The sequence below is a fragment of the Mustela erminea genome, chromosome 14 (assembly GCF_009829155.1).
Source record: "Mustela erminea isolate mMusErm1 chromosome 14, mMusErm1.Pri, whole genome shotgun sequence".
Classification (NCBI taxonomy): Eukaryota; Metazoa; Chordata; class Mammalia; order Carnivora; family Mustelidae; genus Mustela; species Mustela erminea.
Window position 1 is genome coordinate 91,107,491 of NC_045627.1, and position 16,111 is coordinate 91,123,601.

The window sequence follows — 16,111 nt, forward strand, 5'->3', positions numbered from 1 at the left end:
TGGGGCCCGATCCCAGGACCCCGGCATCAGGACCTGAGCTGAAGGCAGACGCTTCACCGACTGAGCCAAATCACCAATTTAAACCTTTCTGTCCTAATCCATGCAGTCACGACTGGTGATTTCCCCCCAGCGCTGCCTTAGCTGCCCCCACAAGCCCCCACATTGTGCATCTCCACTGTCATTCAGCACAAGACATTCTCGAATAGTCTGTGACCCATGGGCTCTTCCTGTTGTGCTTCATTTACACACAATGGGAGACTTTCTGATTCTCTTTCTTTGGTTGAATTCTAATTTAATGCCACATACGCTGTGTAATTTTGGTTATTCAAAACTTGTTCAGGTGTGCTTTCCAGCCCAGGATGCATTCTGTGTGGCAGGCATCGCCTGGTGCACGAGAGAAGCGTGTGTGTGCTCACACGGCCACGCGATGCGATGTCCCACGTATTGGGTTAGTCAAGTTGCTTGATCCCAGCGTTCAAACTACCTACATCCCTTTGTGCCTGTTTCTTTTGTCAGTGCCTGAAGGACCGTGTTGAAATCGTGAACTATGGTTGTGCCCGTGTCTGCTTTCATTTTAGATCTGTCCGCTTTTACTTTATGTGTTTTGATACTATGTTATTGGTTGAATAGAAATTTGGGATTTTTCTGTTGTTAGTTTTGTTACTCTGGCGTGTGGAGCGTTACGGCATTGTGGTTTTCATATGCGTTTCTGTGATGGCCGGTGATGTGGAAACTCTCCTATGCCTATTGGCCATTCAGTATGTATTAGCGATGAAGTTTCAGATACAGGTGAGATTCAGTGGGGTGGAGTCCGGAGTCGACGACCAAAAACGAATTCTTGAGACGTCTTTGGTGCAGAATGGTGGTTTATTAAGGTGCGGGGCCAGGATCCATGGGCAGGAAGCGCTGCTGCCCTGTGACCCCGAGGACTAGCTAGTTGTGTACTCGGGAGTTGGGGCGGTGAGGACAGAGGGGTTCAGAAGGACTGACTGTCAGGATGCTGGAGGCCTGGTTATTGTCAAGCCAAGCTAAGTTTTATTTTGTTTTTCTAATGAGGTACCAACATGAAGACAGTTTGGAGTCTTCTGGAAGTTAGGCTGTTGTCAGTCAGAGGACACTGGTAAACTGAGGGAGACTCCTGTCCTGCAGGACTGTGATCTCTGCTCCTTAACCATCTGCTCTCAATGTAGGGCAGCCGGCAGTGCCCGAGGAATGTCACCGATGTCACAAGGGGGGCGGAGATGTGAATTTAAAATCTGAATAAATTCACAGTCTTGTCCTTAGCTAGCCTTTCACTCCCCCATCATCTGTGGGTCCTCCGACCTTCTGCTCACTGTTTTTATGGCACATGGTTTCATTCCTTGGCTTCCAACCTGTCTGTGTTTACAACACATTGCTCGTGTTGCAGGATGTGGTTGGGCACACTCTTTTATCCAGTCAGGCAATCTCTGCCTTTTTAATTTTCGTGGGGTTTTTTTTAAGATTTTTTTATTTATTAAGAGACAGAGAGAAAGCACGCACATGTGTATGAACAAACGGAGGGGCAGAGGGAGAGGTTGACCAGCGACTCTCTACTGAGCAGGGGCCTGCGGCCATGGCCGCAGCTGAAACGACAGTCGGCTGCCCAGCCAACTGAGCCGCCCAGGTGCCCCTGTTTTGCTTTAATTCTTTTTTTTTTTTAAAGATTTTATTTATTTCTTTGACAGACAGAGACCACAAGTAGGCAGAGAGGCAGACAGAGAGAGAGGAGGAGGCAGGCTCCCTGCTGAGCAGAGAGCCCGATGCGGGGCTCGATCCCAGGACCCTGAGATCATGACCTGAGCCGAAGGCAGAGGCTTAACCCACTGAGCCACCCAGGCACCCCCCTATTTTGCCTTAATTCGTAAAGGACATTGTTGATCTAGAATTAAGGTTGGATTCTTTTAATCGAGGACTTTAAAGAAGTTGCGCCGACTCCAGGCCTCAGAGGTCCTTCATTCTTGGTTCTCCTTTATCAACTGTGATGATTGGTTTCGGTTACTTTCAAGGTTTTCTTGAAAAAGGAACCTTTTTCTTCGCTTTTCAGCAGTTTGACTATGAGGTACCTAGCTGTGGTTTTCTCTGCATTTAGCCTCCTCGGAGTTTGTTGAATTTATTCAGTTTTTAAATTCACATCTCTTGCCAAATTTGGGAGATATTTTGGTCATTAAGCCGTCAAATATTTTTCTGCTCCTGGTCTCTCTTTTTACCTATTTGTTGGAATTTTTGTTATTGTTCCACAGATCACTGACCTTTTGTACATTTTAAAGTCCACACTTTTCTGCTCTTCAGAGAAGACAACATCTTCAAGTTCATGAGCCTTCCCTGTTGTCTCCAACTGGCTGTGAACATCGCCTAGTAATTTTTTTTCAGATACTGTTTTGTCAATCTTAGAATTTTCATATTTTATTAGTTACTATTTTCTACTGAGAGTTCTTATTTTTTCATTTGATATGAACATATTTTTCCTTTAATAATTTTTTGGATTATATCTTGGATATCATGATAGATACATTGCAGAGATTCTGGATTCTGTTATATTCCTCTTTAGAGTATTTTTTTTTTTTTTTAAATAGGTAGTTACGTTGCGAGGACAGAGACAGACTGCGAGCTCTGTCTGTCTGGCAGAGGGCAGTAGCTGTGGCCGTGCTGTCCCACATGTGGGACGTTCAGGACTGTGAAGACCATGTACACGGAGACGGAAGGCTCCCCTTGACTGTCCCCTCTCTGGAGTCCAGGCCTTCACTCTTTAGGGGCTGTGGTAGCTCTGCAGGCCGTCCTCTGACTCTGCAGGTCGTTATGACCTTAAGGGTTTCAGTCTGCTGCAGCTGCCCCGTGTGGTCCAGAATGCTGTACAGATACTACACTCTTTCGTGTCTTTCTCTTCTTGGAGCTGTTGTTCCCCCTCTCGTTTCTGCCTGCTTTTCACTTCTGTCTTGCCCGGTTTCCACAAACGGTCTCCTGCAGAGTTGATCTCATGGGAGCTGCTCCAGCACTGCTAGAAGTAGGATCCCCTCAGTGCACCATGTGCAGCATTGCCAAGTGGTTCTCTAGGAGCCACGTGCACGTCCTTGACCGACGAGCGTCTGTAGACGTGAGTGCTCTTCCCATTGCCTCCTCCCTCCTCTGTCCTGTCGTGTTCATAGATTTTGCTTTTGTCGTGCTGTAAATCGCAGATACATCTTCAACTGTCCATATTTATTTATATTTTCTTACATGTTTTCCCTACATTTCACAAAGTTCCCTGCTTCCACCTGGAATGACCATCTTAGCCTGAAGATCTGTCTTTGCTATTGTCATTTAGGCTTTTGGTAATGAATTATTCAAGTTTGATTTTCTAAAAAGGCATCTTGACTTTCCCATCATTTTTGAAGAATATTTGACAGAGTATAAGAACCCAGATTTCATTCTAAAGTGTCTTTGTTGTCTTCTGGCTTCTAACCTCTGTTGAGAAGTCCGCTGTCGTTCTTACTGCTTTTCTTTTAAAGGGGATGCATCTCCTTTGTCTGGCTGCTGAGAATGCCTCTCTTCATGTTTAATCTTCAGCAGTTCGCCTGTGATGGGCCTGGGTGTGGCTTTCTTTGTATTTACTTTATCTGGGGCTCCTTGAGCTTCTGGAATGTGTTTACTGATGTCTTTAATCAGATTTGGAAAGTCCCGGGCTGTCAACCTAATTTCTGTAGATCTGGCTTCTTGCTCCTTCTGCTCTCCTCCTGGCCTCCAGGCGCGTGGCTGTCGGGGTGTTGATTCTGTCCCACGAGCCTCAGACACACTCTTCTTTTCCCAGCCCTCTCTCTTTGTTCCAGTTTGTATCACTTCCTCTTAACTTGTCTTTATGTTCCCAGACTCTGTCTTCTGCCATTAAGCTCATGTGTCTAGTGCAGGGGTGCTGAGCTGGCCGAGAGACTGTGTACACGGCAGGGGAGTTCGGAAGTTGCGAGTTCACTTTAGTCATTGCTGCGGGCCGGCTCCGGGGAGCCGCTCTTCCTGCAGCAGGACGGTTTTGGTGAATTCGGGGCCCTTGATCTGCAGGATTCTCCAGCCCCCAGATATGTTGTTCCCTGTCCTCTGGCCTCCAGTCTCTTCAGCTGGAAGTTACTTTCGCTGTCCCCTTGTGTGTATGTTTCTCTTGCGCTGTTTTCAAGATCGTTTACTTTTCTTTGCATTTCAGTGGTTTTGACGTTTCTAAGTGTGATTGCCTTTGGCTCATCTTACTTGATTGTTGAACGTCCTGGAGGTTACACTGATGTCTGTCACCCAAGCCTTTGCCCAGTGTCCTCATGTGCCGCTCTGCTCGCCCCCCTCGTCCCTGGGGCTCGCCGCACTCCCACCAGTCAGCACACGCGCTGCTGCTCCACTGACCTCCACGCGCCCCTGGTTTCACCGTCTTCTCTCTGATCGTCAGCACGGATGCTTTTTATCTCGAGTTCGCTTGTCTCCTCTGTCATCTGTGTCTGCCGTTGGTCCCTCTGGTGCACTTTTCTTTCTGGGCTTCGTATTTGCAACTCTAGGACTGCTGTTTGGTTCTTTCTTAGAATTTCTGTTTTTGTTGACATTAAAGACTCGTTGAGTCATTTTACCATGTTTTCCTCTAATTATTTAAACATGGTTTTCTGCGTTCCTTTGAACATATTTATGGCTCCTTTGAAGTTGTCTGCTTCCTCCGATATCTGAACTGACGTGAGGACAGTTTCTAGTGACTGCTTGTTTCCTGAGTGTGGGTCCCATGTGCCTTTCCTTTATATCCCTTTGAGGGGTTTTTGTCATTGCACGCAGGCACTTTACGTGATGCGGTGACTTTGCGCCCCCACTTAGGCCGGTTTTCCTGCGTCCCCTCATTTGTTCACTCACTCTTGTGGCCTGAGGTTCATCTGTGCGATCTGCCTTCCCTGCAGGCTTTATTCAGAGTAAAGTGCAGACATCTGTCTGTCTGCCCCAAATCCTCAATAAGTCTTTATTTTTTTCTTTAATATGCAAAAAATTTCCCCTGCCTGCCGATTCCATGGAAGAGTATGAAGTTCTGGGCTTTCCTCTTGCGCGCAGGGCATGTGACCTCGCTGAAAGCACTGAACCTGAGACACTGCCCGCTGGAGTTCCCCGCTCCGCTCGTGGTGCAGAAGGGACTGCGTGCGATCCTGGCCTATCTGCAGATCTATGCTGCCCAGAACTCTGACCTCCAAGATTTCACTTCTCAAGGTTTGTGGGACAAGTACTGCAACAAACAGCAATAACACTGAAGTTAGTGCTTTTTAAAGCCAGGACTAGGGAGGCTGTCTCGTCCCTAATGATGTCACAAGGAGTACACAGGGGCCTCACGTGTCGTCTGCGGGACTCACACTGGGTTCAGGTGTCTGCACTGACCTGCCAGTGCCGTGTCTTTTCTTGGTTCTGTGCTCCTGGGTTTGCGTTCTCAATGCCCCTGGTAGAGCCTGTGGGGGGTGAGCGGGCATCACACTCAGAGGAGGCAGAGAGAGGGAGGATCGCGGCCGCGCGACGACGAAGTGAGCATTCCAGACGCTCACTTCGGAGTAGCTGAATATTTACTACCTAAAACCTGACTTCTAGAGCAAGAAAACGCATCCATTTGGAACAGCCACGGTAGTTATATATGTGATCTAGTCACATCATGTAAATAATTAGTCCACCTCGGTAACGTAAGGAGCGCCCGAAGTGATGAGACAGTGCTGCCGTGCTCAAATCAGCTTCATCCCAAATCCAAACAAACGGCCCCGCATGCCTACTTTTAAAACACTGATTATATTTGCGAAGTGTCTTGGTTTGAGTCCCCCAGAAGCTGCTCCCGAGTCAGGAGTCAAGGGCCAGTTATTGACTAGGGAGGAGATCCCAGAGGGCAGCGTGGAGGCTGAGGCAGGGGAGATGGGGAGGGGAGGGGAGGAAGCCAGCATCGCGGGGAGTGGGGCAGATATGGCCTGAACCAGTGCTTGGTCCTGCTGGCTGCCACGTGGAGCAGAAGCCCCACGGGGCCTCCACGGTCACACGTAGCCTCCTGGGTGCCACCCACATTGACCGGGTCAGGACTGGTGATCTACAAGGTGACACTTGTCAGGGGCCACTGCTGAACTCAGGTCCAGGAGTTCCTCCCAGCAGAGCGAGGGAGTAGGGCACATGTGCCGCGGGACCGGCAACAGTTGGTTGAGTCGAGGGCTTCCCCTGGGGGCAGGCGCCCAGGTCTCCAGCCCTGCAGGAAGTGAGGCCAGCAGGCTCTGGAATGGTGAAGGCCAAGGGCATGTGGTGGCACCAGCGGTCAGCTCATGCATCTGTTTTGTCTGCTGCCAACCTGTTACTAGGAATCGTGAATCTCTTTGTTTCCCAGAGAGTATACCAGCCTGACCTCTTAATTGCGGATCAGAATCCACTGCCATCACTGAGAAACCCAAAGCCAAGAAGGAGTCTATGTCAGCATGACCTGTGCTGGTTCTCTCCGGTGAGGGTGGGGGAGCTGCCGTGGGAGGCTGGGCTTACTCGTCCGGAGCTGGTCCAGAGCTGCTCCGTTCGTGAGGGGACCTTTGAGCCTAGTCCTAAAGGCAGGAGTATTCCTGGCGAATTTTCTTTCAGGTAATTTATCTAGAGATGAAAGTGTTTAAAGTCACCAAAAGTATTCCAAAGAGAAACAGTAGGCATATGGGCTAAAAATTGGTAAGAAGTAAAGATATTAAAAGATCTAGGGTGGGAGGGAGACAAGTTTGTTTATTTGCATCGATTTATGTGGAGTGTGATGGCCACGGGGCAGGGGAGCCTTCCCCGCCCCCCCCCGGCATGCCCTGCAGAGAGAGCCCACCCTGAACCCCACCCAGACCTTCTCTGTAGATGGAGCCTGCACCCCCCTTCTCTGCAGGGGGAGCTGGTCCCTGGGTCTGTTTGGTTCTGGGGAGCTGGTGCCCCAGTCCAGCCTACTACAAGAACGTGTGGTTCTCTTAGTGATTTCGCCAGTTACAACGATGAACCTAAGTGAGCTGCCGCCGCCCTCGTTGTATTTATCTGAGGAGGACACTGCGCCCAACAAAGACGCCGTTCGTTCCCGGGAGGCGTCCTTTTTCCCGCCTGTCGAGGAGCTAGACCTGAGTGAGCTGCGGAGGTCCGCCGACTCCTCGGAAGACTGGCCGGGCGAGGAGGAGGTCAAGCGCTTCTGGAAGCTGAGGCAGGAGATTGTCGAGCAGGAGCGAGCAGAACTGCTTGAAAACCAGCTCTTACCGCTGGAGCTGCCCCCAAACCTCAGGGCAGCATTAAACACGAAGGAGAAAGAGCACTCCGGCCCGAGACACGTGTTCAGGTAAAATTTAGAAGCTGTGGCGTGTTTTTGGATCTTTCCAGAGCTGTAATGTGATTTTGCAATTAACTTCTCGGATGCCAGGCTGTGCCCGGCCAGCATTTATTGTGCCGTGCACACCGAGACTGGCTTGGGATGGTGGTTACCCAGAGTGTGGACCCCACGGTGAGGATTACGCAAGAGAAGACCCCGAGTGTGTGTGTGTGTGTGTGTGTGTGTGTGTGTCCCTGTGCACGCAAGCGTGAACATACATGTAAAGGGAGTATTTACCAGTGAATGTAGACCATGTGTTCTCGGAGTGGGGGGAGCCTCTCCGCCGGGACAGGGATTGGGGGTGGGGGCGGGGGCCACAGACCCCTCGTGCTTGCTCTGGCTCACGGCGCCACACAGCTGAGCTCTGTGGACACAAGGACACGTGTCCGGCATGTCTGTGGGGGTCCAGCTTTGTGGACGCGCTGTTCGGACGGGTGAGCGTGCGTGGGCAGGGCCGAGCCGCATGGAGAAGTGGACGGAAACCTCGCACTTCCTGCGCGGGAGGTGTTCGGGGTTTATCACACTGTTCTTTCCCCGGTTCTGGGGCTTGAAAACTCGGTCAGGTCTGATGAACGGGTGACCATCTCGGAAGCAGGGGAAGCATGTGAGGTGGGCGCCCGGCTGTGACGCGGCCTTGACAGTCCCACGCCTGCCTCGTGGAAACCTCTCCCTCCTCGTCCTCCCCCGGTCACGGATCTGCTTCTGAACAAGTTCGGGAGCTCGTCCTGCTGAGTCCCGGCTACCTGGCCCAAGCGCTCCGGGATTCTGCGGGTGTTTCAGAGTCGGAGCCGGCCCGCAGCCCCGGGAGCAGGGCGCCCAGGCTGTGGGGCCCCGGGAGGACGGCCGCGTCGTGCCATCTGTCCCCCAGGCCCTGCTTGTCCACGGTGCATGTTGTGTTCTAGCAGGGGCCCTCCAAGGGCGAGTGTGCATCGTGGGGGCTGGGACTGTAGGAAGAAGCTGCCCTCCGTCACGAGTGTCCTGCCGGCCCTGGCACCATCTCTGCAGCGCGCTGGGCTTCCCACCAGGAGGCCCCAAGAGACCAGGACTGCGGCCATCCGTGAGCACCGGGAGAAGCAGGCGGCGACGGGGCAGCGGAGACGGTGAGTGCTTGTCCGCGCGGCTGTGGTCCTGCTCCCGTGGGGGTCTGGGGCCAGGCCTGGTGGAGGCGACTTCTCTGGAGAGGGGCGGCTTCTGCTCTCCGTCTGGCTTGGTCTCGGGCCGCCGTGGACGCAGACTCGGGCTGTCCTTGCCCCGTGTCCTCCCCAGCCCGCCTGCCGTCTTCTTCTCTGGCTTCCTCCTTTCTCAGCCCCTCTTCCCTCCTGCCAGTCCCCTGCTCACAGCTCTGCTCTAAGGAAAGGCCACGCTGCAGACGTGCGCTCCGAGACAGCCCACTCTTGTCCCAGCTCATGGGCCGTGTCGCTGGCGGCGGCGATCTGGTCTGCCCTGTCGGAGCCCAGCTGGGGCCTGTGCTCACGGCCACCTGTGTCCTCCAGCTCCGCCAACCACCCATCTCCCCTGAGCTCTGGGCCCCGGGAGGCCGTCCAGTGTGGACTGCGTCCGTCAGACCCCAGTGCCCCTCTCCTGGCTGGGTTTGGCCAGTGGGGGCCCCAACAGGAGACTGGGGAGGAGGGAGAGAGGAAGGGTCTTTCTCCCCTGGCGCCTCCCTGTGAGTCTACCTGAGTCTCTCCTGGGGCTTGGGGTGGCTGCGGCCCCCATTCCAGCCCCGGGCTCCTGCTCTGGCCCTGGGGGCCGCCCGCCGCTGCCCTTGCGAACAGACCTTCCTCAGCCCTAAAATCATCCCGTGTGAGCATATTTTCTCTCAGGACCCTGATGGGGACAGACTCGCTGGCAAACGCAGTGTGTCAGCGGTGCACCTGCCTGGTCCCCCCCCCCCTCGCCAGAAGACACCCTGTCCCGGGGATCTAGTCCCTTCTGTGGCAGGAGGGAGCACTCGGGCCCTCAGAGCTGCGGGGATCACAGGGCTCCCAGCTCTGGGCTGGTGTGACCCTCAGGGGTGTGTCTGTGCTGCACTGGGAGTCCTTGCCATCCCACAGGGTCACGCCGGGCCACAGGTGCCGGGCCGCCACCTGGCCTGAGCTCAGGCCATCCCCCCGAGAACCCTCAAAGAGGCCCTTGGCAGGAGTCCGGGCTCCAGGGCAGGCAGGTCCTGCTGCTTCACCCCAAGCTCGCACAGCTTTGCAGGGCGGGTCTGCAGAGCGGGCACACCCGTGTGTGGGCTCGCGATGGAGCCCTCCTAGAGCAAATGCACGGACTTGGCCCTGACCAACAGGGTGCCCCTCCTCCCTCGCTGTGCCCCCTCTCTTAATGGCATTTTGTGACAGTGGCCACCCCGGCACCTGCCCGTGTGGCATCTCTGCCCCTCCCGGCCCAGCCTGTGGTCCGGACGGCACACGGGACAGTGTGCAGGGCGCTGACGCCTGGGGAAACGCTGACCACAGCGGGAAGCAGGGGGCAGGGAGTCCGCTTGCCCCCCGGCATGGCCGGCTCGGGCGCTGCCCGCGGTGCCGCACTCCTCCGTGGAAAGAAGCTCTTGAATTCAAGGGCAGGGGAACGCTCTCTTCTTGGTTTCCCTGCCGTCGGCCTGAGATGATGTTCCGTGGCCTCCTTGGTGGCCGCGGGCAGAGTGCTGTCCTGTTCGACTCAGCACGGCCTGCGGGCCACCGTCACACCACCCAAGAACCTCACCCCGGGGCCTCACAAAGGCTGGGTCGAAGACGCTCAGATGGAGGCCTTGTGTCCAGGGGCAAGGGGTGCGGCCGCGGAGAGTCGCGCCTGGATTTGGAGCAGCGGAGAGCCCGGCTCGGCTGAGGCAGGGGCTCGGGAACCCCTGGGAGGGCCCAGCAGCGTGCTTGCAAGAGAGTGTGCTGTGGGTGAGGCCCGGGGCCAGCGAGGACTTGCTGGGACCCCATCCCCCAAGCAGCCTCCAGCCAAGCCAGGGCTTGGCTTTTATGTTCAGTTCAGAAATTTCGCAAAGGTCTGGTGCTCAGCCTCACCTCTGTGCTGCGGGCAGTAAGGCAGGGGTGCTGTTGCCGGGAGGGCCCGGTGCGGGGGCAGAGGGGTGACGGTGCGGGGGGGGTTGCCATGCAGGGGGGCAGGGGGGTGACGGTGCAGGGGCAGGGGTCACTGTGCAGAGGGGCACGTGGCTGCTGGTGCAGGGGCAGGGAGGGGACCATGAAGGCCTTTGACACCCGAGCTGGTAGCCAGAACCTGGCCTGTTCTCTGGGAGCAGGGTCCTGATGCCAGTGCTGGCAGGGGCTGGGGGTCCTGCTTGTCCCCTTGCGCGAAGCTGCAGGACAGGAGCAGACGAGCTGCTCCCATGTGTCTGGGTGAGGGACAGAAACGGGTTTGGGGCGGAGCTCTGCTGGGGCTCTCTCGGGCTATGCCACTAAGGTGCTGCGTATCCCCCCGCCCCAGAGACGAGCGAGTGCTGCGGGGGTTGCAGGAGCACGCCCAGACCAGGAGGACAGCGGAGGAGGCGCCGAGGGAGCCCCTGCCTCCGTGGCAGAGTCTGGTATGGGGGGCTGTGGGGGGAGGGGTCCTGTCCAGCCCTGGGGCATGGTGGTCCCTGCAATGCAGACGGAGCCTGAGGCCAGACAACAAGCAGACCCCCTGCAGCCCAGCCACCTCCTGCTGTGGCCCTCTGACCGCCCTGTGTCCTTCCCGTGGGAGGAGTCGGGTCTTTAGCCAGTGGAGGGGAGGCACAAGTACCGGCACCCTAAGGCTGAGGCACACCACAGTGTCTTTTTGGGGGTCCTGGGCTGGGGCAGCCTGGGGGTCAGGGCGGGGGGCTGCACGACATCCCCTCTGTACCTGCACGCCAGCTCCCGGGTCGTACGGGGCACACTCCACCCTGAGTGCGCGCGTCTCCCCGTGTCTGCCCAGACCGCCCACGGGTCTGAACGCAGGCAGCTGGGGCACCCAGCTAGCTCCCTCCCCCGTGAGCCCCTGGGGCGCCTTCAACCCCGTCCTGTAGGAGACGGCACCTGCTCGCGACTGTCTGTGCTGTCTTCCTCTGGGTGGAGGTCGCTGTGGTGGACGGCGAGGTTTTGTCCACGTAGCCACCGCCGCCCCAGCTCTCGCTCCCACACAGACCGCCGTCCACGGGACGGCCGCCGGGTTTGCCGGGACAGCCTGCCCCGGCCCCGTGTCCGCCCGCCTTGCCCTTCTGGGCACATAGACCAGCTGTGTTGTCGGATGGTTTCTACAACTGGGCTGAGGCATCGCGTCTCACCGAGAATACCACAGAGGGGCCGTCCCTTCTCTCCGCACAGCGACCGGGGCTCATGGTGTCCATCTACCTGTTCCCTGTTTGCGGGTCTGCATCCCCTTAGCGGCTGCCCCTTGTTGGGGGACACTGGGCGGTGTGCAGAGGCGGCCCCGCACCCTTCCTCCCGCTGTCCTCCAGGAGGGCTCTGGTCTGCCGCAGGCGCCCCAGCTCGCACCTTCCTGCCGGGAGTGTCTGTGCGAGTGACGCGGCCTCTCCTTGCCCGTGGCCTTTGTCAGCTTAAACAAAGCAGTGGTTTGACCCGCAGAGGGTAACGGGAGGACACGCACGTTTCGGAAGCCAGTGTGGTCGGGGTCCTGGATCCTGCCTGCGTGGCCTGGGCCCCAGGTCCTCAGAGCGCCAGGCGGGGCTGGGACTGCAGCCTTTCCCACGGAATCCGACCTTTCCCGGGAGACAGCAGAGCCTTCGGTCCTCAGACTCATCCTGGACCCAAACCTGTCGTCTCTGGAAGCTGTTAGAGCGACGGCAAAGCCGAAGCAAGTTTGAAGGAGACCACGCTTCCCACCCGTCACCTTCCCCGCGCTGGGGGCGGGCTGCCCTCTACTGCTGCCCGGCGCACACGCCTGCTGCTGTCATGGGGTCTTCGCGGTCCGCGTCCTGTCCCCTCTGTCCCATAAACATTCAAAACTCGAGTTTCGTCATCTTCAGAACAGACTTGCACAGGCAGACGCTCTAAAGAACATCTTCAGAGCTTCGTTATTGCAAAAAGTTGGACACTTGGGAAAGCGGGGGGCTGTGTGGCCCTAAGTACCCCAGTTACGGGTTACCCCTGTGGCTGCCGAGAAGGACGAGTTGGCCTGGTACCTACCGACTGGCGTTTCTCCGAGTTCCTACCAGTTAAAACAGCCCAGGTGGAGACAGCAGAGACTCACGCTGGTCTGTGAGAGCGTATGCTGTGGCCTGACGAGGACACGTGTGTTCCTTGTCCCAAGGCTGTGACACCCCGTGGGACCAGGGCTGTTGGCATGTCTCCTTATTCATAACGAGACCCGGGGAGCACAGCTGAGTCTCCGCAGGCGGGGGTCTCAGGGAGGGGCCCTAGTGGCCTGGCCCCGCGACTGGTCACCGCAGTGGGGCTGCGGCTCCACGCCTGTCCCTGGGCCTCGCTCTGTGCGGCGCTTCCGGAAGCTTTTCCTCAGAGTCTCTGGGACGGGCGGTTCGCGTGAGCGGGTGTGTCTGAGTTCCACTCTGGCGAGTTCTTGACCCCGTGGGGTGGTGGGAGCCCTGCTGGTCAGCCGACAGCATGGGGGGCAGCCCGGCCTGAGGGACCGAGCCCTGCTCCTGGGGGGCCTGTGCCACCCTCGGGGCCGGCGTCAGGCTGGAGCCGGGCTGTGGGCTGCCGGCTGGAGATGCTACCCTGCGAGCTGGGAGCCGGCCCACCATGGGCAGGGAGGTAAGGGTTCCGGGAGCCGTGAGAGCTGAGCCCGGAGAAAGCGCCCAGCCGCTGGCCTCAGCACAGGGCATGTTCTCGTCCGAGCTGACACACCTGCCCAGGGGGCCGCCGCCCCTGCGTCCCTGCCCGCACAGGAGGCCCTCGCCTTGCCGAGGCTACAACACACTTGCCCGCGTTGATGGGAATTTCCAAGCACATGGGACAGAGGAGGGTGACGCAAGGGCCAGGTGCCTCGTGGGGTTCTGCAGACCCTCTCCCCGTACGCCGCGGCCGAGAGAGTTAGCCCCACGCGTCGTGTCATTGCCCCTGCAGACACTTAGTATGTGTCCTTCAGGGACCAGGACGCAGCACGACCACAAGACAGGACCGCTGCCAAGAGCCGTTAGGAAATAAATGCTTTCAGACCACCAGCCGGTCCATGCCCAGTGCTGCCACGTGCCGCTGGACCGGTCTTAGGTCCGGCCCTGCCCTCCCTGAGCCCCAAGACTGCCGGCGCCACCCCAGCCCAGTGCCTGCGCCCTATTGTCACCCAGGTCCTGCCTGGAAACAGGACTCTGCACATGCCCAGCTGTCCCTTCTCAGCCCCACCCAGGGCTCCCCAGCTCTGCTGGTGGGGGGGGCCCTGCTAGCTGTGGGGTGGGAGCACTCTGGCCTCCCCTTGCCCTCTGACGCACCCCTTCTTACCCCGACCTTGCCAAGCCTGACTGCTCCTCTGGGCTTTACCATTCACTTAGCAGGTGACCTTGAGAAGAGAGAGGCCACCAGACGGGCCAGTACCCCCACACGTGCCCTGGTTGTGTCCTCCACTGGCAGAGCAGGGACTTCTGCCAGCTGCCCCCTCTGCGGCCCCACGTCTGCTGCTCCTAGCCTCGCGGGCACTTTGCTGTGGCACACAGACCCCCCCTTCCACCAGCTTCCCCGAGACCCAAGGCCGGGGTCCGGGCCGGGCAGCATTCTACAGGGAGCCTCACCGCCCAGGCCCTCCCTTGGTGCCCCCAGCTCCTGGAGGGACTCGCGCTCTCTGCCCCCACCAGCCCCTCTCTCCCCGCTTCTCCCCTGGCCACCTCGTCGTCCGGCCCGGCGAGAAACAGCTGTTTTTGTTCTGCTGAGGTCGGGTGTCCCCAAGGTGCCAGCCTGTCCCTCCTCTCAAGGCTGCGGGACACCCGACACCCCATCCTTTCGTCCATGCTGGGTGCTGGGGTCGCTGCCCCTGTGGCCGCTGTGAACACGGGGTGCAGACACCTGTTGGAGTCCCTGCGCTCGGCCTTGGGGGCTGTGCCCACAGGCGGCATCGCTGGAGCTAACTTCTTGCAGGTTAACTCTGGTTGGAAATACGACTCCCGTGACGCTCTGCGAGAAGGTCACCCCGTGCTGCAGAGCTGGGCGCCACGTGGAGATACGGAACACAGTCACCGTTGCGTTTCCTAGCCTGGCAACAGGAGTGTTTGTATGACCTGGAGCGACATGAAGTTTTGCACAGAAGCTCTGGGACTGACGACGGAAAATTCTAGGTTCATTGAGATGATCCTTGTAGATGGACTGAAGTACCACAAAGTCGAAAGATAGAGGAACATCTTTGTAACATATTCTGAGACAAGTTATCTATGAAGAGTGACCACAAACAGACTTTTAAATTAAAGAATCTGGTAGAAAAGTGGGCCCGGGCAGTCCCCAGAGGGGAAGCTGATGGTGGCTCGGCCGGCTCAGGCGTCCGCACGCGGACACACACGCCTGGGGACTGTGCGGTCCTCTGCCAGGTGACCGCCTCCCAGGGAGCCAGCCCTGCGCGGCCTCCCCAAGACGCGGCTGCATCAGGCTCTGGGCGGTCCTCGCGGGCCGCTGACCTCCCACCCCGCGGAAGGGCTGAGGGCCTGCGGGGGAAGGGACGGACAGGCGCCACCCAGCCGCCGGTGTTTCCCCACCCGGCCCCGAGGCCTTGCTCTCGGCAGACGGCTGGGGAGCTGGAAAGTCTTTTGCAGACTTTACAGATGGTAAAGCGTGGCTGAGGCTTCTTTTCGAGGAATGTACTTTTATGTTAAACAAAACGAAGTTGTGTGTCAGACTTTGAAAAGCACTTAGCGAATTTACGTTTGTTCTTTTCTTCCTGTTGGAATAAGGTTTCGGGAAGTCCTCGTTATGTGAAAGTGCGTCAGCTGCTCTCACTCTGCCCCTGCCGCGGGGAGGGGGTTACGCGTCTTCTAAGGGTCAGGCATGGGGCGACCAGACAGACCAGGTGCCCGCAATCCACTTAGAGGTGCCGCGCTTGTGAGACCGCTGCGGGCACGGTCTGGGTAAGCGCGACGCCGATCCCACTGAGACACCTGCGGGAGGCGGCCGGGTAAGGCCAGAGCCCGCCCTGCCCTCCACACTCCTGTACTGCCCTGTCCTGCCCAACGTCCTGACAGCCGGAGGCACGAGCCTCCTCACAGGCAGGCACACAGAAGCACAAACACCTGCAGGTGCACACACAGGTGCACACGCACACACAGATCCCTGGGCACAGGTGCACACACAGCTGCACTGAAGACGCGCGCGCGCACACACACACACACACACACATACACACACGCAGATCCCCGGGCACAGGTGCGCACACAGGCGCAGTCAGGTACGCGCAGAGCTACACAGGCAGGGGTGCGCACAGGTGCACACACACGAGCGCACGGGTACATGCACACACCGGTACACACACAGGTGCATGCGCACAGGCACACACACACAGGTCTGTGCCCCTGTGCTGGGGAGGGATCAGTCTTGCTCTCGGACGTCACTCCCAGGAGTGGGGGGAATAGTCAAGATCTCTCTCTCCTCTCCACCCGGGTCCCCTGGTCGCTGAGGTCTTCACTTGGAATCGTAGTGCGCTATGTCCCAAAAAGCCAACACTGAAGCCCTGCTCTGGGGTCTTCAGCATTTATTTGTGTGGGTGCATGAGGTCCTTCATCGCCGAGCCGCGAACTCGCGCATCGGCTCGGCGAGGACGTGACCTCCCTTCTCTCGGCCTCTCAGCAGTGCGCGAGCGCTTGCACTCACCTGAAACTCAGCAGCCGGAAACAGCTGCGTCCACGGCAGGGAC

At 57.7% G+C, this 16,111-nt stretch overlaps 1 protein-coding gene across 1 annotated transcript in view; it reads left to right on the forward strand.

Moving 5' to 3' along the window:
- The window catches only part of LRRC27 (leucine rich repeat containing 27), a 32,085-nt gene that overhangs the window by 8,357 nt on the left and 7,617 nt on the right, over window positions 1-16,111 (forward strand). The window contains 4 exon segments of the mRNA XM_032312255.1: window positions 5,062-5,214; window positions 6,958-7,309; window positions 8,242-8,439; window positions 10,775-10,871. Of these exon segments, the coding sequence (XP_032168146.1) occupies window positions 5,062-5,214; window positions 6,958-7,309; window positions 8,242-8,439; window positions 10,775-10,871 (800 nt within the window).